This window comes from Gavialis gangeticus, unplaced genomic scaffold, assembly GCF_001723915.1.
Source record: "Gavialis gangeticus isolate Ggan-Ray unplaced genomic scaffold, GavGan_comp1, whole genome shotgun sequence".
Lineage (NCBI taxonomy): Eukaryota > Metazoa > Chordata > Crocodylia > Gavialidae > Gavialis > Gavialis gangeticus.
The window spans coordinates 92929822-92952351 of record NW_017729024.1 but is presented as its reverse complement, the minus strand read 5'-3'; the positions used below and the strand labels follow the sequence as shown (position 1 = coordinate 92952351).

At 42.9% G+C, this 22530-nt stretch overlaps 1 protein-coding gene across 1 annotated transcript in view; it reads right to left on the bottom strand.

Moving 5' to 3' along the window:
- LOC109298092 overlaps positions 1 to 22530 on the bottom strand; it is a 200913-nt gene that overhangs the window by 133901 nt on the left and 44482 nt on the right. The window contains exon 8 of the mRNA XM_019518226.1: positions 7236 to 7405. Coding sequence (XP_019373771.1) covers positions 7236 to 7405 — 170 coding nt within the window. The remainder of the gene's footprint in view (positions 1 to 7235; positions 7406 to 22530) is intronic.

Below are 22530 nucleotides of genomic sequence, written 5' to 3'. Positions count from 1 at the left end.
GTCTCTAAGGGTGTTTTTACACATGCTCCAGGAGTGGAGGGAGATGCTTTAATTAGAGAAACTCCAAGAGCGCCCACAGAGTCTTGTGTATCATTCTCCCTGCACTTCAAAATGGTGGCAGGGGCATTTTAACTACAGCTCATTAGATATCTAATTGACGTGCCCACAGCATCTAATGTATCAGTGTCCCCATGACTCAGAATGGCAGTGGGGAACTAAAGCTCATCGAGTTAAACATTTTAAAGTGCAGGGACACTGATACATGAGATGCAGAGGCTGGCTCCAGCAGACTTGATTAACTGAGTCTGCTCCAACACACTTTAATTAAAGCGCATCAGACCGGTCTCCCAGCACATCTACAGGCACCCTAAGGTGCCTTCCTGCCTTGCCCTCTGCCTGAATTAAAATATTACACTTACTCTTTGTGAGTAGAAATCAACATGACAGATTTACTTTTACATTATCACTTCTACAGTTATTACTCTTAAGAAGAACTACGTAAGTTCAGCACTTGGAATAAAGAAGGACTATGCTGTGGTTTACTTATATAAAAATGTTTATATTATTTTTCTGTGCTGATATGGGCTCCCTCCGGTGATTATTTTCCATGAGATTTTTTAGATTTCCATACAAAAAACTGAGAATTGTCAAGTCATAAGTGGACGTGCTGCTTAGAAACAATTATACATTCAAATAGCATTTTTACTACAAAACAAATTATTCTTATGTACCTTTCTTTAATCTTTTCCTTAAAATTTTAAAATAAATATCTGTAAACTGTTGGATCACTAATATTTACAGAAGCAAAAGCAATCAACTAGTTGATATAAAAACATACTAAAAAGAAGTACATATATGATAAGACACATTAGAAAAAGCTCACTAATTTAGACCAAAGCTATCAGCAGACACTAAATCAATAAATATAAAACAGCTCTGGAAAGAAGCCAGTGTAGTTTAACTGAGCATTATTTTTTGTAGGAAAAACCACAGAATTAAGGGTACTTGTACAAACTTAATTTGGGCCTTCTGTGCATATATTATGATAGTGTCTTCGACTACTAGGTCACAAATTGTTCTTTCCACAGGCTTCTTACTTCATTTAGTGTACAGCATTTGGCAGCTCTTCAGTATTTTGTTTCATTTTCAGTGTTCAATGTGTGGCCCCAGGCCTTGTTTACTGTTCATTATTCAAACCCTACTCTGAAGCCGGAAATAGTTTGATCCTGAGCTTTTCTATACTATCCGAGTGCTTCACAGCTATTAACTACTGTATTTACTTGAATCCAAGACAAGGTTTTTCCCCTGTTTAACATGGGGAATAAAGATCCTCATCTTGGATTTGAGTACAAGGGGGTGGGGGAGCAGGGAGCTGCCTCAGGATCAGGGCTAGAGTTACAGCGGCTGCCTGACACCTCAGTGCCCCTTCCATCTCTCACCACACACAGCCTCTACACCCCATGCCCCCTGCCACCTCTGCCCCCCACCTACCCCCTTGCTGTCTCTTCCCATCTCCTTCCACTATGAAGCCTCTGCTCCCTGCCTTCCAGGGCCAAGGCTACCATGCTGCCACCACTGCTACAGGACTAGGCTGGGGCCAGAGCCTACACAAGCTCCAGGTCCCAAGCTACAGTGGGAATGGAGCTTGTCAGAGCTGCAGCCAGAGCATGGGTAAGTGGTAGCAGGGAAGGGATGAGGGCAGAGGCTGCCAGATGTGGGGCATGGGAGGAAGAGCGAGTCAAGGCTGCAGGGGAGTAGGCAGAGGGGAGCACAGGAGGCTGGGGTGGGGGCAAGTGGTGGGGGTGGACAGGCAGCAGGGGAAGGTGTGGGAGGGCAAGAGGCAAGCCCCACTGGCTGTCCTTCTACTGCCTGCCTTACAGCCACCCCAACTTCTTCGCTACACCACCTATCCCCTCACTGCCTCCTCACCCATTGTCTCCCCCTTGCCACTTGCCCCCTACTACCTCCACACCTCCTGATCTCTACTGCCTGCCTCCTAGTGCCCCCACATCACTGGCCCCCCTGCCACTGCTTTCCCCACTGCAGCAACGCAAGGGACATAGTTAAGAAGACCCTATATTAATTAGCTCCAATACATCAAAAACTATAAGACATTTATAAATTTTCCACGTATGGAATCAAATTACTGGGAGGTCATCTTAAATTCAGGGTCATTTTGGATTCAGGTAAATGCAGTATCTTCAGACCCCTATGATATTAAGTATTAGTGCCTTCATTTACACAAGGGAAATTGTTGTACAGTAAAAGTAAGGTTATAACATTTCTAATAATATACAGTAAAAGCTTTGTTATCTGGCATGAGTGGGGCAAAGGGGGGGTGCTGATTATGTAAAAAATCCAGTTACCTGACAGCAGGGGGGTTTTGGCCAGACATGGAGCAGGGAGTGATGGGGGTTGGTGGCAGCCACATGCAGAGTGGGAGAGGGGCACACGGAGTGGTGACAGCACAGGGTGGTGGGTGGCAGCGGCGGTGAGCTTTCCCTGGTGCGTGCGAGCTTCCCCTCCACTCCCCAGGCATCCTGTCAGCCAGCCAGGAATTCCAGTTAATAGGGTGTTCTGGTTACTTAAATGCCGGCTAACACAGCTTTTACTGTATTTTCATTTTTATAGGACTTTTGTCTCTTTCAGTACACAGTACAGATCTGTTCTATGAGTGAATCAAGTTTTGTAATGAGAAATACTTGTTTGTAGGGGACCTGTCTAATTTGTTGAAAGCATTGGAAGGTGTACAGCAAAGGAAATAAGAGATTGTAGTGCATGAAAGCAAGTGTGGTCACATTTTCCAGCTAATGCAATCTATACATGGATTCATACATTTATATAGCTTTTCATAAAGTCCCCTAGATTCTGAAGTAACACTTGTTTATCCCCATGAAAAGAAAAACAAAGGGAATACTACCAGAATTATTGCAGAACCTTTACACAGTGGATGAGCATGAAACATAAATGAGCACAATTTTGCCTTTTAGACCTTAAAAAAAAATATGTATAAATGATTGGTGACCAAGAGAAGAGTGTTCAGTCTTACTTACCCCCTAATCTTGTTGTGATGTAAATTCATTCCACTAATAACACAGCAGAAGTAGAACTTCTCTCATGGTTCCTTTGCCAAATATAGCTCCAGGATGTGGATTTTCCCCGAATTGCATTGGTAAACATGTCACCGTAGTGAAATTTGATTGGAGGTGTATATTTTTGATAAAAGGCCAATCTGGCAGGTGCAGAATGGCCTAGGCCATATTTTTTTAACAACCTCAAATATACAAAATAACAAAGAACCACACTTTTAAGGGCCTAGATCCTGCCTTTAATTTTGGCCTTGCAATCAAATGCACTCACAAATTATGCCACCTCAGATTTAGCCAAAGTGCTGTGCTAGAGCTACATTTCTAACAGCTAGCTACAGTGTTGGTAGCAGTTTAATTGTGGCAGCACAGAGATCAGCACAGGGTTATTTATGCACAGTGCCAGAACTGTAGATATATCCTTAGCGCTGAGAAATCATGTAATTAAGCCAGAATCCTGGTCTCCTCTGATAAAAAAAATCTCCAATTTTGGGAGTAAAAAGGTATCCCAAAAGTCACATTTTTCCACGATTAAAATGAAACACCACTAACATAGATCTAGACACAGATACAGATATAGATATATAGTGGTGTTTCATTTTGATCATGAAAAATGTATATTTTGGGTTACTTCTTTTAATCCAAAAATTGGGGATTTTTTTTTTTAATCAGAGAAAACCAGGATCCCTGGTAATTAGATGTCTAACTGCATGCTCAGTTAGCTGCATTTTCAACTGCAAATTTTGACTGCAATATTGGTGGCAGATTTTAAAAATATTGTCCCAAGGATTTATTAACAGTTCCGTAGTATACTTTAATTTGTTGACAGCCTTAATTTACTGGCCTTCAAAGCCCTTCAAAGCTTTTGGCTCCTTGGATAGTTTTCAGAATAGGAAACTAGGTTTACCTAAATTCTAATCTTGGTTCTGCCACTAATAATTTGGGCCTAATTTTCCTTATGACAATACTGGTATTAATCAAGAAGTCAAATGAAGTCAGTAGGTGTGTCTACATATGCAATTCATGTGCATGAATGTTACTGCACGGTAAATTCAGGCCCATTAAGCTTTGTCTGGGAATGTGTTTACATGTGTGCCCTGTCAGGCACAGATTGCATCTAACAGGAACAGTCAGGTCCAGGGCGGCTCCTTCCCTGCTCTGCCCCGCTGCAGCAAACAGGGGCAGCTACAGGCTCTAGCCACAGCTGCCCTGGAGCTAGGGGCGCTCTTTAAAAGGCTGCCCTGTTCATTGTTCCCTGGCCACATGCTTCTCTGGCCCAGAGCAGTCTGAAGCCTACTGGCACAGCCCTACAAGACTGATGACCAGCGCTGCTGGCTTCTGCTCGCTGCTGCACTTGCCATGCTCCACAGCCATCCTGACCACCACATGGCCTTGGTGGACCACAACCCCATCTACCCCACCCTGCTGCACAGCCAGGCCATCAGCTACCAGCCCCTGGGCTGCCTTCTGGACCCCGGAAGAGATGCCAACAACACTGACATGGATGCCTCCATGGCTGCCATCCACAAGCACCTGGGGCTCTGACCCTGCTACTTCTGAGCCCATGCCAGCAGCTGGGGCTGGTGGCACTGCATGTCCAGTGCACCTAGGAAGATGACCACTGGCCTGACTCATTCTGGATGACCCAGCCCACGTTCTAGGAGCCCGTGCAGCAGCTTGACCTGCATCTGGAGAATCATCCCACCACCATGTGCCTCTCGCAAAAAAGAATGTGTCACCGAATACTTTAAACATTTAAAAGTCAGTGTTTTCCAACAAAAAGAATTTGGTTTCCAGATTTCTTACCACTTGTCTTTATAAACAATAAAAAAGGCATGTCACAGCTGCTTGTTTTTTTGCCGAAAGACTAGGCTGTGGACTCTACTGACTATTTGTACTAGTCTGGAAGAACTAGAACTGACATCCCATTATGTGAAACCTGAGCTACAGCTTTCTTACCATTCAGTCATGAAAAGGAAGAGACTGAATCAGTACCCTGAAAATTTTGTTTTAATTAAAACTTTTCTTTAACTCGTAACATTAAAGAAATGGGAGAAAACCTGTCTCTGGAAACCTAAATCTCCTTTAAATAAAAAGTCCAGACATTGGAGTACAAGAACAATAGCTGTCTACCCAAGCCTCCAGCTTAGAATTCTCATACAATTTTTCATCAGAGGCAAGGATTTCTTAGGGTGATAACTTTTATTGGACCAACTGCACAGAGGGGATAGAGTTAGATGAGTCTTTGAATACAAGATATTCTTCTTTAGGTCTGATGCTTTTTTAAAGCTTCCTACAGGTAATATGTAGAACTAACTGCAATCTGTTTTCTTGAGGTAGCCCCTCTCATTTTTGTTTTCACTTGCTTTTAGTATTTTTGCTCCCAAAACCTCTCTCAAGTAATAAGCAAAATGTTCAGACATTTTTGGCCACTGACTATTAAATTATTTTGAGTGGAAACATTGTATATATTATTCAGTTTGCAGAGTGACATAGACACTTGATACAGAATACCACTAATGTGTGAATTTCTGTTCAAATTTGAAATTGATTATTTAGCTTTATCTTTTTTAAAAAAATAAAATGCTGAACAACTAGTATTTAGGCTAGCTAGGAGGAAAGAGAGGGAGAAAGATGAGAAATTCTGTTCTGTAAAATGTATAAAAATGCTGTAAGCATTTAGTAGAATGACACCGGGAAGACACACGATAATTTTTTTCTGTTTTATACAGAGGTTGTACCAGCCATATGGTAGAAAGGGTCATAGGTTTTATGTCATTGCTTGGCACAGATTGCTGTTTAATTTGATATGCAGAAACCTATTTTACAGGTTGAAGTTTCAAATATGTCTGTATTCCAATGACATAGCATACTGAGCATATAAGAACACCACCAAGGTACTAGTCATAATGATATTATGAAGTTATGTGCTGGTTGACCTAATTGGCAGTGAGTGCACTTCACTGGTTTGTGTCAGAGAGGTAGGAGCTCCATGAATCTAATAAAAAGGTCTCTCTATGACTAGCTGCATGGTGTTGGGCAAGTCATTCAAACTAAAAAATTTCCCAGGCATCTTCAAAAAGTTGGTTTAAACTTCCCTATGTCCCAATTTTGTTTTCTGCTGAGCAGGGATACCAAGGTTTAGCCAATATTAGAACAGTACTTTGAAAATATAAGGTACTATATAACTGTGAATTGCTATTAAGATAATAAAGTATACAGGATAATACTGGCTGGAAAATATGTATTACTATTATTATTTACTGTATTGCAGTCAGACCTAGTATCAGTCTCTTCTATGCTGGGTGCTACACAAATATCTACAAAATGCATTTTATATATGCATTTTAAGCCCTGTTGCAAAGAGCTTAAAATCTAAATATAAAATGAGAACAAGAAAATTCAAGAAAAAGATAGGAAAAAATGAGACAATACTTGTCAGTATGATGATTTTTACATTTTAAGGTACTGTGAAAAGTTCATAAGAAGAATACACTTTATACTGAACATAATACTACATTTAATTGCATATCATAGGTACCTTTTCCCTCCAAATTAGTCTTCTAAAGTGGTGGGTATGTATTTCAAGCAGGGAAGCTCATTTTCTGCCTAGAATAGATGTACCCCACTTTAATCCTTGCTCCACCCAAAGTTTAAAATCAACTGCCCTGAAGCAGCAATGGCATTTCCATTCTGGCAACTGAGAATCAATCGCCTTAAAAGCTCACATTCTTCACCCCACAAGTGTTAACAACTGTCTCTCCTTCCTAATGATCTTGATGTTCTACTAATCAAGCTAACTCTTTTTCCAGGAATGTTGCTGTCTGTTAGCTACAGTTGGTCTTCTAGCTTATAGCTTCACCTTTCAGCTGAGCAGGAAAGGTAGGGTAAGCAAGCTCTATGTGGCCAAAACTCTGAAAAAAATTTTCTTTTCTTCATTCTTCCTTCCCAAAAACAAGGTGCATGTCTTATTTGGGGCATGTAGTATATGAGTAAATAGGGTGTTTCTTTACTAGGAAGTTAGTTTTTATACAGACTGCACTTGCATTAGAGCATGGAATTGACATATTTTTAAATATATATCGGTATTGAATTCAAATTACATTTCTGACAAAGTAACATTCAAACCTAAACATAAACTGACATTACCTTAAGAGACTCTTTGCAGTGCTGAAAGAACTGCTTTAACCCCTCCTCAGTAATCCTCCAGTTTTCATCGTGACAATGGTACAGAGAAAAATGCTGGGGATGATGGAGCCCTAGTCTGATCAGCCACTCATCGTTTAAGCAATAGCAGTCTACAATATGAATCTGCCCCCCTGCAAAAGAAAGCAAAATTACCAAAAGAGTTAAATGCATTGAAATGAAAAGTAGGACTGGAAGAAACCTCAAAAGGATAAACCTATTGTTTTATTGTTTTTAAAAAGTATAGGATATACTGGTTTCTCACATTCCAGGATAGCATTTTTTCACTAATAAAGTCAGTAAAGTTCATCTTTCAAAAAACACCTTAGTCTGAACTGAAAATATATCTTAAATTTCTACACTGAATAATTATTAAGCCAATATTCTTCTAGCAGAATGTACAAAAATCACTTAAGTGTTACCATGACTTACTGAGCTTTATTCCCTAGTATGAGATGTGAATTAGTTTATATAAGATAACACCGAGGGTGCAGACAAAAATGACAGTTTTCACCTGATCTGGCCACAGAAAGCGGTCTACAGCCATAACCAAACACAAGTGCACAGCTGCAGACCACTTAAAAATGGCCAATCAGGCAAAAATCTGAACCCTCATTTCATAAGAGGTCAGATGAAGATGTTTCAAAACAAAGCATCTTCTGTAACCTGCCTCCCAACCTGTTGCTCTTTTCAGAAATGCAGGGGGAAAAGGGAGCAGAGGGTGTTTAGTCTGGGGGTTTTCAACCCCCGCAGGACTCCCACATTGAGGGCCTCCAATACACCTGCCCTACCCTCCAGCATCTGCTGGGAAACCCCTAGAATGAACTTCCTCTCCTCCCTTTTCCCCCTCCCATTCTGAAACAGGGACAAGCTGGGAGAGAGGAGGGGCCATTGCTAAGGAAAACTGTCTGCAGGCTTGCAGCCAGCAGCTAGATTTCCCTCCCCCTGGAACCAACAGTGAACTTCTGTTTGGTTTGGGGGATTGTTATAACTCAAGACGCTTCCTGCAAAGCATTTTCAGTTACATGGCTACAGGGCTGTACCCTGGCAGCCATGTAGCCAAAAGCTTCAAGAAAGGGAGGAGTTAAGTGTTATTTCACTTACAATATCAATATAATCGGATTTTACTCTAAAAATAGAAAGCCAAATCCTGAAGTAACCAGGTAATTTGCTGACGTAAAGTTTAAATGGCAGATCTACAGCAGTTCATAACAGCCCAACACAAGCTAACTCCATTGTATACCTCATTATGTTGGATAAGGATGAATTACTCCCTGCAATGGAAGCTGGGGGTTATGTAGCTATCACAACTGGATTATATTCATTATTTGTAGGCAGAAGACAGTCCCAACCAATAATTATAAAAAGGACAAAATCCCAACCAATAACTATCAAAAAAAGGACTAAATTCCCCAAAGCTGAAAATTAACAAAAATGATTAGGAGGAAACATTTAGACAATAACAAATGAAAGAAAATCTGGCTTTCTACAAGAATTCATTAAGTGTCAGAAAAACCAGAATTCTATATTTGGCTTTCAGTAAAAGTCCATCTTGCTTCTGTGGTGCAGGAAGGAATCAGTTTTAAGTAAAAAAGCACCATACACAACAAAAGAAGATAGAAATAGGAATAAACGATAAATTTCAAAGTGCAGGAAATGAGCAAGGGAAACTAAAGATATTTAAACTAAATCCATGGTTCAGAGACAAAGGAAAATAAGGAGGATTTTTTTTAAGTATATTACAAACGAGAGAAATAAAACCAATGATACAGCCAGTTCTGTATGGAAAGTTTAAAAGGCATACATTTTCAATGGAATGCTTGCCATACAGTGTGGGAAAACAGCCTGGAAAGAATTACTCTGAATTTAGGGGGAAGAGAACAGACAAGCAACTCAACATGAGCTCCCAGTGCTATGACGTGGCCAACAGAATTAATGTAATTTTTGCATGTATAAAAAAAGGGAGCAATGAGTAGCAGCAAGGATGTGATTTTACGATAATGGTATGTGGCACTGATTAATACAATACAGCCACATTTTCAAAATGGTTGTTGAAGAACAGAAGAGGGTGCAAAAAAAAAAAGAAACACAAAAATATTCAAGGGCTGGAGAAAAAGCCTAATAAAGAAACAGTCAAAGATCTCCAACTGTTTAGCTCAGAGTCACTTGATTACAGTACATAAATGCCATCAGAGAGAGAAATTGCCACTTACTAAAGAGATCTTTAATGTAGCAGAGAAAAGCACAAACAAAAATTAATGGCTGGAAGCTAAAGCCAGACAAATTCAAATTAGAAAGCACACACAAATTTTCAAGTGAGTATGATTAGCCATGGAAAATCTGTTAAGGGGAGCTGCTGATGCTCCATCTCCTGATGCCTTCAAATTAAGACAGAAGTTTAGACAAAGGAGTTGGGCACCAAGCTGGGGTGCTTCTGTACTACTTAGAAGCCTGAGTCTTGGTTCCAAATTAAAGTTCTTCAGTTTAGGTTCCTTTTATAATCTAAAACATAGGCACCAGATGAATCTAGATACCTACAGTGTTCTGCAGCCACTACAGTAAGATATACTAGATCGCTTTTTGTGGCTTTAGGTGCCTAAATTCTGCTTAAGTCCCATCTAGGCTCCCGGTTTACCCATCTTATTCTGTCCTTTGTCATTAGAATGTAAAATCAACTACATGATTCAGGTTCATCTTCACTGCATTTACAAAGAATAGATACTAAGATTTGTTTCCCTAAACAGAGTAGGAACAGAGTAGGAATAGAGCAGAAAGTTTCCTTACTGATAGTTTCAAAGGGCCCCTCAATATGTGCACAGAAATGTGTGATGAGATCTAATGCACGATCAAATCAATCACACCTCCTGCTATACCACATGTTCATGACAGGAGATGCGACTGCGTGGATCATGCTTTAGATCCCAATGCCTTACTGCCAGTGCAGGAGGAGCCTGATCCCAGGCTCCCCCTGCACCAGGAAGAAGCAACCTCCCCCAGATGGGAGCCCAGGTTAGCTGACTGGGCCCCCAGCCATGGGGGCCCACCGTGCACTCACAGCTGGAAGCCACATCAGCTGCCCCAGGCTCCCAGCTGCAGGAGCACGCAGGGGTCCCCATGGCAGTTGCTGTGATCTCCCAGCCATAGGTAGGGCTTTACACATGCCTGCAGCTGTTGCTCTCTCCCAGCCACAGGGATGCATGAGGCAAACATTCATTAATGGCATGATAGGAAGCAGCTACAAAGATACTATACATATTTTTGGGATAACTTTGTATCTTCTCTTTATCAGCCATTAATTGATTGAACATGTGGCTGGGTGACCACTTAAGCTGTGATTAACTGGTTATTCATGCCTTAATTATTAACATGTTGATGAGGCCTAAGCATAGGCAGAGGAAGGAGTGAGGCTAACAGAGCTTAGCCCCCCTGCAAACTCGGGACAGCAGTAGGGCCACAAGGCAGCCTGGCCACGGGCTTTCGGCAACTGCAGCAGTGGTGGGCAGGGAGAGGAAGTGGGGCTGGGGCTGGGGCAAGCGCTGCACAGCTGGCATGGTGTGGGACTGAGCCATGAGTGACTGGTCCAGGAGGTGAAACTCCTGCTGCTATATGCACCCCGGGAAGCACGGGGGGCATGTGCCCCTGGATCTGCATGGGGTGGTGCAGCTGCTGCTGTGGGCTGGGGCCAGGGCTGCACTAGGTTCTTCCCGGTGGAGGTGGGGGGGAGGGCTGGGCCAGGCTGTGCTTGGGGCAGGCAGCAGCGTTGGAAGGGAGGTACAGGGAGAGCTGCAGCCACCCCAAAATTCACCATAGCCACCACTCCTAGAACTGCCGCTGCTCACCCCAAGTGCAGAAGAGCCCACTGCAGCCCCAACCCCAGCCCACAGCAGCTGCCCACCCTGCCCCATGCTCATATCTAGTGCATGTGCCCCCTATGGCTCCCAGAGTGTGCACAGAGGCCAGGCTGCCACTCCCTCCCCATGCCAGGCACCACCTGGACAACCTGCTCACAACTCCATCCTACACCCCACCCCAGCTGTGCAGTGCCTGCCCCAAGCCCTGCCCCAGCCCTGCTCCCTCCTTTACTGCTGGGGTTTCAATCTGCCCCCACAGCCCTTTCCCCTCCCCCTACTGACTTACCCATTGGGAGGGTGCGTGCATACATGTGTGCATGCTCAGCCCCCCAAAATATTTTTTTCTCCCTCTGCCTATGGGCCCAAGACTATCTTTCCAATGACCTCTGTGCCCTACAATGTTCTCTGTCATGGCTATTCTCATATCTGCTTCTTTCACCCTCTGTTCCTCACACATACAGTGGGTGCATCTACACAAGACGCTGACTGTGCAGTAGCCTAATAATGGTAGCATGTCACAGCATGGACACTGCTAATATGCTACTGCGCAGTATTATTCAGCTACTGAGCAGTAGCATCACTTAACTCCAGTTATGTGCATTTACTTAGTAATGGCTAACACAAGTACTAAATAAATGTGCAGTAACCACTGCACAGGAGTGTCTCATGTAGATGCACCCAGTTGGTCAAGTAAATTCCTAACTCCTGCATATATAACCAGTCCCAGGATAATTCCTCACACCACTTATCTTATTCCTAATCAGCTTCTGCTATCAAAACAACTGTCATGGGTTGTAGCTGCTAATATTTCCAGCTATTTTACTTCCCCAAAAGATTTAATAGCTACTCCTATTCAGCCTGAAAGGTAGTTCAAGAAAGGTAGTTAACTTAACCTTAAGTTTTAATGAGATATGGGATTGTCTTGCCTGCACTTATTAACATTTTCAGGATAATAGCACATAACACCCAAGGACATGGTTGCTTTTGTCAAACCAATGCAGGAATATGAAGATTTTTTCTTCTGTTTAGGGGACATTTAGTAGGAACAGGAATATCTAAGTTATGCTTAGTTATAGAAATGTTTCACACAATCAAGCAGAGCCTCACTTTGACAGGGGCTGAGCACCCTTAGCTCCCACTGATGTCAACAGGAGTTGAGGGTGCTCAGCATTTTGCATATTCAATGATTTAACAGTTTGGGCCTGAATCTGATTTCACATGGGCTTGTGGACAGCTAATCTCCTTCTCTTTCAATAAGGTGACTTCTAATTTGTAACAGCATAAGAAAAGACTTAGACCCTTTATTGGTACAGAATAGATTTTTGTCAGGGTAAAAATATATGCATCAAAACTATACCGGATATGTTTGCTATTATTATTATCAACTTCTTAAAATCTTTATCAAAAAGCAGACCTAAAGCTAAAGCTTAATGTACATTAGTAATTTCCTCTGGGATGTGTCAGGCTTTGCATGCAGAACACCTCAACCTTAGTCATGCTCTGCTTAGCTCCCAGAATCATATTGTTCAGGTTGTTCACATCAACTTCATCCACTACTAGAGAAGCAGCGTCTTTGATGTGCTAATTAGTTCTGCACTACTTGAGCCTGTTCAATAGAACTCAACTTACGTGGACTAACACCAAGAATAAATTAAAATCGTAATAATAAATTCATGTCTTAAATATATTTCTTTTCCAATTGTAACTATAGCCTCATTCAAACAGATTCCTAGTTCCCTCCTGAGTATGGTGTTGGTGGTATCAAAGGATTTCCTCTGAGCAGGGCCTTTTCTTGCTGAAAAGCTTTTAATCCTTTTGATCTTAAAAGGATCATATCTCCCATGGTTTCATTTTATTTCTTTCCAGCTGAGGCCCCTTCAGTTTTCTGTATCTCTTCCTTGTATTTAGGATGTGTTCAAGCTGATTCCATGGGTGACTGACTAGTGACCTGTGCATGTCATTTGACCAAAGAAACATCAGAGCAGAAAGCAACCCTTAGGGAACATGAGCTGATTCTAGCATCCAAAAAAACCCCAAAAAAACCAAAACCAAACCCTGTAGCAACAAGACGACTGGCAAGGAATCACAAAATGAATTTGCTTTACCATAATGAAGAGTAAGTACATTTTTAAAGAGAAACTGACCCTATAGCAGCTCAAAACTTATCAAGTAACTGAGACATCTCCAAGAAAAGGCCTCATGAAAGGTTTAGTCTTTATTTGTGTCTGACGCACCATTACATACCAATGTCCATAGCAACGTAACCATGAAGCTCAACTGCTAGGTAAACTTTCACGCAGCCCTAGCTACACAGCAGTGGGTGGGGCAAGAGAACAATGCAAGTCAATGCAATTACTTCCCTTTTTAGCCTGCTTTACAAGGCTGTTATTTTGGCTGTCACTTCAACAGCAGGAAGCGCTCCACTTTTCATTGACATTTCAAATATTAAACTAATTGCGTACTTTAACTTCAACTACTTCAAGATAAGGAATACACAGTGCTTCCAGGAAGAAAAGAAACTAGAACCCATGACTCCTTTGACACAGATGCCAAGGTGCAACTGAAATTGTACCTAAATTAAAGTGCAACTAATTTCATATGACTTCACTCAAAACACATTACAAGATGCATGGTAAACTGTATGCCAAAAAAAATTGGTCAAGAGAAAGTTATTTTCTCTGTATTTGACTAGGGAATAAGAGAGGTGAACAACAGTTATTTAAATATTTTACAAACAGTGGCTTCAGCTGGTAAGACTGGTCTGTTAATGAATGCTGAATGACATTTTGATTAATCCAAAGAATGGGGCTATAGGATAACAGCTGGATTATATGACTATTTAATTCCTGCATAAACGTTTAAAGTTCATTAACTTGTTTTCCTATTTTTATGGCTCTAATGTTCTAAAGTCTCACCTGCTTTACTAAAGGATTTAAGAGCTGTTTTGAGGCAATGAGTCAGTCTTTTATTTTCTTTTCTCTACCATAGCAGGCAGGGGTTTTAAGATACAAAATACTGGAAGCCTCAACTTTCTAATTTTTTTTCAACAGTCACCTGATACACATAAAGCAAACAAACTCTCACTGATTTAACCCTTTGAGATAAGATTCATGGCCATAGCTTATTATACCTGTTTAGATGTTATGCCCTGAAACTTCAGAAAAGCAAACTTTGACTCCCTCAGAGAACTGATAGGCAGGATCCTGAGGGAGGCCAGTCTGAGGGGGAAGACTGGTTGTATTTTAAAGAAACCTTACTGAGGATGCAGGAACAAATCATCCCAATGCGCAGGAAGAATAGCAAATATGGGAGGCAACCAGCTTGGCTTAGCAGAAAACTCTTCAGTGAGCTTAAACACAAAAAGGAAGCTTACAAGAAGTGGAAGTTTGGACAGATGACTAGGGAGGAGAATAAAAATATTGCTCGGGCATTCAAGGATGAAATCAGGAAGGCCAAAGTGCAATTGTAGTTGCAGCTAGCAAGGCATGTGAAAGGTAACAAGAAGGGTTTCTACAAGTATGTCAGCAACAAGAGGAAGGTGAGGGAAACTGGGGGTCCCTTACTGAATGAGGGAGGCAACCTAGTGACAGATGAGGAGGAAAGGGGCAATATATTTAATGCTTTTTTTTTACCTTGGTCTTCTCCAGCATTCCCTCTAAGCTGTGCGGTGTACATGGCTGCACAGGAGTGCCTGGCAGCGCAGCATGAGCACGCCTGCGTGGCCGTGCACCCCACACAGCTTAGAGGGAACACTGGTCTTCACAGGAAAGATCAGGTCCCAGATTACTGCACCAGGCAACACAGCTTGGGGAGATGAGCAGCCCTCAGTGGTGAAAAAACAGGATAGGGACTACGTAGAAAAGCTAGATGTGTTCAAGTCCATAGGGCCAGATGGGATACACCCAAAGGTGCTGAGGGAGCTGGCTGATAAAACTCCAGAGCCACTGGCCATTATCTTTGAAAACTCATGAGGATCAGGAGGGGTGCCAGACAATTAAAAAAAGGGCAGATATAGTGCCCATCTTGAACAAAGGGAAGAAGGGGGATCCAGGGAACTACAAACCAATAAGCCTCACCTCAGTCCTCAGAAAAATCATGGAGCAGGTCCTCAAGAAATCAATTTCGAAACACTTAGAGAAGAAAATGATTAGCAACAGTCAGCATGTATTCACCAAGGGCAAGTCATGCCTGATCAACTTGTCTTCTATGATGAGATGACTGGCTCTGTGGATGCAGGGAAAGCAGTGGACATGATATACCTTGACTTTAGCAATGCTTTTGATATGGCCTCTCACAGCATTCCTGCAAGCAAGCTAAGGAAGTATGGGTTGGACGAATGGACTGTAAGATGGATAGAAATCTACCTGGATTTCTAGGCTCAACAGGAAGTGATCAATGGCTCGATGTCTAGTTCACAGCCAGTATTAAGTGGAGTACCTCAGGGGTCAGTCCTGGGGCTGGTTTTGCTGAATATCTTCATGAACAATCTGAAAGATAGGATGGAGTGCACCCTCAGCAAGTTTGCAGGTGACACCAAGCTGGAAGGCAGGATTCAGAGTGACCTAGACAAATTGGAGGATTCAGCCAAAAGACATCTCATGAGGTTCAATAAGGACACGTGCAAAGTCCTGCACTTAGGACAGAACAATCCCATGCACTACTACATGCTGAGGACCAATTAGCTGAGCAGCAGAAAAGGACCTGGGGGTTACAGTGAACAATAAGCTGGGTATGAGTCAATAGTGTGCCCTTGTTACCAAGAACGATAACAGTGGGGGCATTGCCAGCAGATGGAGGGAAGTGATTATTCCCCTGTATTCTGCACTAGTAAAGCCAAATCTGGAGTACTGTGTCCAGTTTCGGGGGCCCCACTACAGAAAGGATCTGGATAAATTGGAGAAAGCCCAGCAGAGGGCAACAAAAATGGTTAGGGGGCTGAGGCACATCATTTATAAGGAGAGGATAAGGGAACTGGTCTTCTTTCTCTCTGGAGAAGAGAAGACTGAGGAGGGATTTGACAGCAGCTTTTAACTACATGAAGGTTGGTCCAAAGAGGATGGAACTAGATTGTTCTCAATTGTAGCAGATAACAGAACAAGGAGCAATGGTCTCAAGTTGCAGCAAGGAAAGTTTAGGTTGGATTTTTTTTTCTTCACTAGAAGGGTGGTAAAGCACTGGAAAGGGTTACCTAGAGAAGTGGTAGAATCTCCATTCTTGGACAAAGCCCTGGCTGGAATGATCTAGTTTGAGCTGATCCTGCTTTCAGCAGGGAGTTGATCTAGATGACATCCTGAGCCTTCTGTAATAGGCACATGCCCAACTCACCTGCCCGCAGCAACACAGGTATCAGGCTGTCCCTAAGCTGGCCGGCTCTGTGCCAAACAGAAGGGTGCCTCCAATTGGCCCAGAGCTGCAGGGCTGTGGACCAAAAGTGCACTAGAGACCAGAGCACCAGAGCAGGTGGGAATGATACCTGGGACACCAAAAGTGAGTCCAACCATTCACACCCCAGCCATTCACAACCCCAGGGGCTGCAGAAAAGAGTCAAACACTTTCCCCACTGCAGGTGAGTACAAAGAAGTGCCAGACATGTTCCCCACTGTAGGCAACTGGCCAACCCCCATGTGGCAGCTGAGGAACCATGAGAACCTCCTGGCCAGGACTCATGGAGAAACCATGAGTACTTTTCCTGCTGGAAGCACCTCAGAGACACCACTAGAATCCCACGTAGCAGGTAGAGCCAAGCTGTGTCCTTCCTGTGTCACAGCATGGGCTGGGCACTTGCCCAGGAGTTCAGGCTGAAGGACCCAAGTCCAGCAGGGCCAGAGGCAGGTAACCAGAGGAAGCCCACAGGGGGAAGCAGGGGGAAAGCCTCCCCAAAGAGGCATCTAGATAACACAGGCCCATCAGAGGCATCCGCACACCAGGAGCTTGCCTGCAGGTGGCTAGGGGAAGCACTGGCCTCACATAAGTATGGTAGTGGCCACCCTAAGGTGAAGCCAGACCTGGCCTGGTACCAGATCAGGAAGGGCCCATCCAGAGAAGACATCTTAACAAGAGGCATAAGGGGCCTAAAGGGCCTGATAGTAGGGGCTAGTGGTGTGTGTAAGGCCCAAAGCAACTCAGGCCCCTGAAAAGAGAGAGAAGCTCAAGGCAGCAAGACATCAGACCTGGTTGGCTGCCAGGTCTGAGCCATTTGAGTTCACCTTATCCATTTTGTTTTTTCTTTTTCACAAAACCATAAGCAGTAGTTGGACTCAAAAGGATTCAGGTCTTAACTGTCTCCCTGCAGGGAAGATCAGGCAGCATCACACTCGATGTCCCAATAACAGCAGCAACAACACCTGAGTGGAAAGGGGTGGGATTTAGGGAAGGAGGAGCCCCACAGAGGACACACCACTATGATCACACTTGACCCACAGAGAACTACTGTATCACCTCCAGGAGAGTATATGTTCACCTACTGGAACATCAAGTTGTAGTGGGTGAGCAGGTTGGGTGTGAAATAGCCCCGGGGGTGCAGAGGCATGCCCACAGCTTTTGGGCAGTAGCACCAGGCATGAGACTCTCACACCTTCCAACTATAATATTATATGATTCTATATACTCTCTAACCAGGTTTCTGAAACTGCACAACCCCTGATAAAGATCGAAGCTAAGAATGCTCAACATCTGACTAGATCAAACCTAACATAAGATCTATTCTGCTTTTGCCTCAATGTTTACTCAGAAACATATACAAATAGAAACTCTCTTTATAGTTTTAGTTGCCCATTGTCCCAGGAGAGAACGGGAGAGAGAGGGGACAAACAAAAAAATTAAGATAGGAAAAAACCACTTACCTGCAACAGGAGCCACAGCGCAGCGGGAACATGAAGAGAAGCCCGCACGGCTCATTAGCCACGCCTTTATTCAGCTGAGTCCAGCCGATGACGTCACCAGCAGTCACCGGCCGGCGAGAATAAAAATGGCAGACGACTTTAGGAGTGGAGAGGGGAGAACGGACCAGAGGAACGTGTGCCCTCAGGACCCACTCCGGAAACCCCTCAGGAGGGGAGGAGTGTCAGACGAGGAGTCAGAAGAGGCTCCTGGTCCTAGGCTCAGCAGCAGCAGCAGGGGACAGGCCACCAGTGCTGGAAGCGGGCCAGAAGCAACCCCTGCAATCTGAAATGACAGCAGCAGCAGCAGCAGGAGCAGCAGAGAAGGGCTTGTGAAGACCCACAGTGCAGCAGGTGGGAGTATTGGGAACAGTTGGAAGGAGGAGGAGGTGGCCCCATCGGAAAAGTCCCAGCAAGAGCCACAGGGAGGTCTTCAGAGAAGTGGGACACCTACACTGAATATAAAGAGTAACCAACCATACATAAAGGAACTATGGGGCACTTGGATGGGGACGCTTCAGGAGGGAGAGAAGTGAGGTGGCCCAGGACTCACAAAAGGAACTGAAAAGGTGAAGCGGATGACCCAAGCAGGAGGATACAAGTACGATTCAAGCGGGGGGGGTATCCCCTAGCTATACTATAGGGGAACTAGGCTCCTGATACCCCTGCTATGAGGAACCAAGGAAGGGGACTATCCTAGTTCCCAACAAAGCAGCAGACAAAATGTCTTGTGGTTTTCTTTTGTATACTTTCTTTTGTTTTCCCCAGGTGAAGGGGTTGAGAGATAGGACGGGTTTAGGGATATAGAGTAAGTGGAGCATAGCCCGTAGAGTGTCATGTGGTGATTTGATCCTGAGGGCAGGACTTTGTTCTGGATGAGTGTAAGTTCCACGATCAGGACCTCCAAGCATAGAAGACCCATGAAGGGGTAAGCGGAGCAGGCTCGAGGACTAGTACACCAGACAAGAAGAAACCCAAGGGGCACCATAGCTATGGGAGTGAGGGGACGTGGCCGAGAACACGGAAGGATCCATCGAGGTGGCATGAGGTTGGGGTGTAGGGGTGATGGAGCCCCACGAGTGACCATCGGGCAGACCGCGGGCCGCAGAGGGACCCTGGATAGTCAACCCCCCCACTGGGAACATTCAAAGTCATGGCAGGTGAGATAGGGGAAGACTACTCCTGGAGTGAACAGCTACTCGGCCAATCATGGGAGCCTGTAAGACGTATGTCACCCATCACTCGGACCAAGGCTGCACATGACAGGGTGTTAGAAACTCAGCGGTCACACCCATTTTTCAGGAAGCCAACGTTTGTGACTGCATTAGGAACACCTATGATATCACACACCTAAACCATGTCATAAGTCAGCAACTGAGGTTGGAGGAACAGACCACTTATTGGGTAAAGCTTCTATGTATATAAACCAATTTTGTAACTACTACAAAAGGAATACAAGGCTACAGAAAGAGCTTGTGAGCATAACAGAAAAACATTATGAGCCGAATCATGAAATTGTTACTCAGACTGTACTCAACCCAGACTCTGGCTCCTTAATGTCAGATGGAGTTTGACTAAATAGGGACAAAGTGTAAAGACTTCAGCATTTGACAGTATTCTTTAAAGTGTGCTTGTATAACTCTTAGCAAACTGCTAATACGCATAACATCAGCTGTCCACATTCATTCTCTGAACCCCCTTTGCTTCTTATACCAATGTAGTTAGACTGAAAATGTATCCAGGCAGGATGTTTGTTTTTCCAGATCTATCAAGCTTCATGCACATCTCTCATGGTGTGTAAACAATAATGGTCACAAACACTAATAAACTATTTGGAACATATACTTCAAGTTTTTGCTCACAAAGGGCCAAGAACCTATCATTTCAGCCCAAGAATGCAATCTTCTGTTCAGCTGAACAAGTTAGGGTCTTTTTCTAGGTGTTAAAAATGATCATTTAAGAGTAAAATTCTTCTAAACTACACAGTTTGATTGGGATGGCAGCAACAGGGGATTTAATCAAATTCCTTCACATTTATTGAAATAAACTGCATTCATAAAACTGGTAAATGAAAGTCCAAACTGGATTTTATGTTAAACTCCAGACCAGACTTAATGGCACCATTAGATGAATTTAATCTCTTTCATGTTTGTGTTATATAATGTCCATTTGTTCAAATCAAACTCATGTAAACACCTTTAGTCATATTGCTTACCTTGCCAAGTCTGTCTAAGGCCTAATTTGAAAAGATACTCAACTGTCTTAGCACCCATGAATTTGTGGGAGCTGGTGTTGTCCAGCACTATTCAAGAGGTAGCCCCCAGTGGCTCCAAAGAAATAAGATAAGAAAAGACAAATATGAGACTTTCTACAAATGGAATATTCATGAAGAAGACAGCCTTATGCCTGAGCAAGTGCAAATCTAATCTAGGTTCATACATCTGCTATGACAGATTTACCATTTAACTGAATGATTTGCTTACCACATCTCCATTTAGAGTTAGGAAACCACACAACTGTTTTAACAAAACTAAAGGGCTTGTAAATTCTGCTATTCATTTCTAAGAGTTTAACTTGCTGACAAAGATTTATCCTAAATTGTAGCCACAAATCTAAATTTAGCAACACTTTTTTTTAAAGGATAAACATATTTTGTAAAGCTCTGAATCTGATTTCTTCAGCTATGTCTAAAGGGAATTAGCTGGAAATAAAGCATAATGTCTAAATGAGCCTGCTACTTAAAATACTCAAATTCAGGTGTTCCAAGCAGCACCCTTCTAGGAAAATTGCTTGAATACATAAAAAGTGATTCATGCACACTCAAACATTTTCCATAGTATATACTGCATTAACAACATAAATCACTCTAGAGAATTATGTCTAAGGTAGCTATAACATCTAAAAATTAGAAGAAGGCTGAGAACAGGAGCTAAGACTGAACTAAATCACTTAACTAAGCAGGACTCAAGATTTGCAGTGATTCTAATTTTAGGATTAGGACAGAAACAGTGACTCTAGTCTCACTGTTCTTAGAATACTGGATGAAAATCTCATATTAACAGTTATTTTTCTTTAACATTAAAGAATTACTTAAATGATATTAAGTGCTTGTTAATAAAGCCAAGCAACCACAGGGACTGCAATAATATCCAATAGCCGTGCCTCGGCTCCATGCAGGCTATGGAGCAGCCCAAATCCCAGACACCATTATGCACTACAGATACTAGTACTACAACTCGTATGCTTGGTGCTGAGTAGGACCAGTGATTAAAGTTACTGTAAAGATGTTCATCTGACATCAATTCAACATCTGTCATAGACACCTAAAAAGGAGTTCTCCTGAGGCTGATCTATACAATACTTGCCATTATAACTATGTTAGTTTAGAAATTGGCATAGATAAACTGGTACAGTCTCCTGATATCAAGGAGGCCTTTTATACAAGTTCTTGGAAATAAGCCAGGTAAGTGTAAGCATTGTTATCAAGTAATAATTATATCCACACTACCATGTGGTAATAGTCTACTGAATTTTGAACTGGAAGACAAATTATATCAAAATGAAAAAAAATGAGAGAGGAGAGGGAAACTTACAGCACATTAGCTGATGGCAGTAACTGTTTTGTGTGTTCAGTCTATTCTACAGTAAGTGGACACTAATCAGTTGTATTTTAGCAGTTCTTTATTCAGAAATAAACTATCCTGATTTAGTTTCCACTTATGATAACTACAAACAGATTAAAACAATTACTCTAAATTAACTGATGTGCAGTTAGAGGGGGAGGGCTTAACTTGGTATAATTTGTCTGTCTGTTCACTCTTTTACTTAAAGCAGTGTCAATGCTGAATATGAGGAGCTTCTACTCTGCAGTAAACATCTTGCATAGACTAATTAGCTCAGCAGTAAATGTCTTTGTGTCTACCGTGCAGGGCTATTAGGCTGGAGTAAACTACTTAACTCCACAGCAGGGTAGTACTTGTAAGTATAAGTACTATCCTGCAGTGGTGTTATTTGGCACACAGTATCACATATGTAGACACTGATGTGGCTGGCTTGGGCACAGGGCACATGTAGATGTTGACCCAGCTAGCCCCGCATTGGACCATCCTCATCCCCCAGCCAGCCTCTCCGCAGCACGCTGATCTAGGTTGCAGCAGCCTCTGGCTGGTAGGCTAACCCCATGGCCCCCTGCCAACCAGGGCTGTTCCAACCTGGCTCAATGTGCTGCGGTCCTGGGTACACACATAAACATGGCACCTGGAAGCAATAAACTCCAGCCCAATAAGCATCGGACTTTATTGCATCGTATTAATATGAATGTGTTAACACGCCCAAGGAACAGCACTTCAAAAGAAAATGCTGATTCTACTTGCTAAAGGTCCTAAGATAGACCAATAAAGGCCCATGCTGCTTTAATATTTGTAAATGTTCTGCTACACTATAGCTGTAATATTGGTGGTATAGAAATATATTATAAATCTTTCAAAGTTCTCTCTCATTAAAAGTTGCCACATGACATTAAAAGAGCTC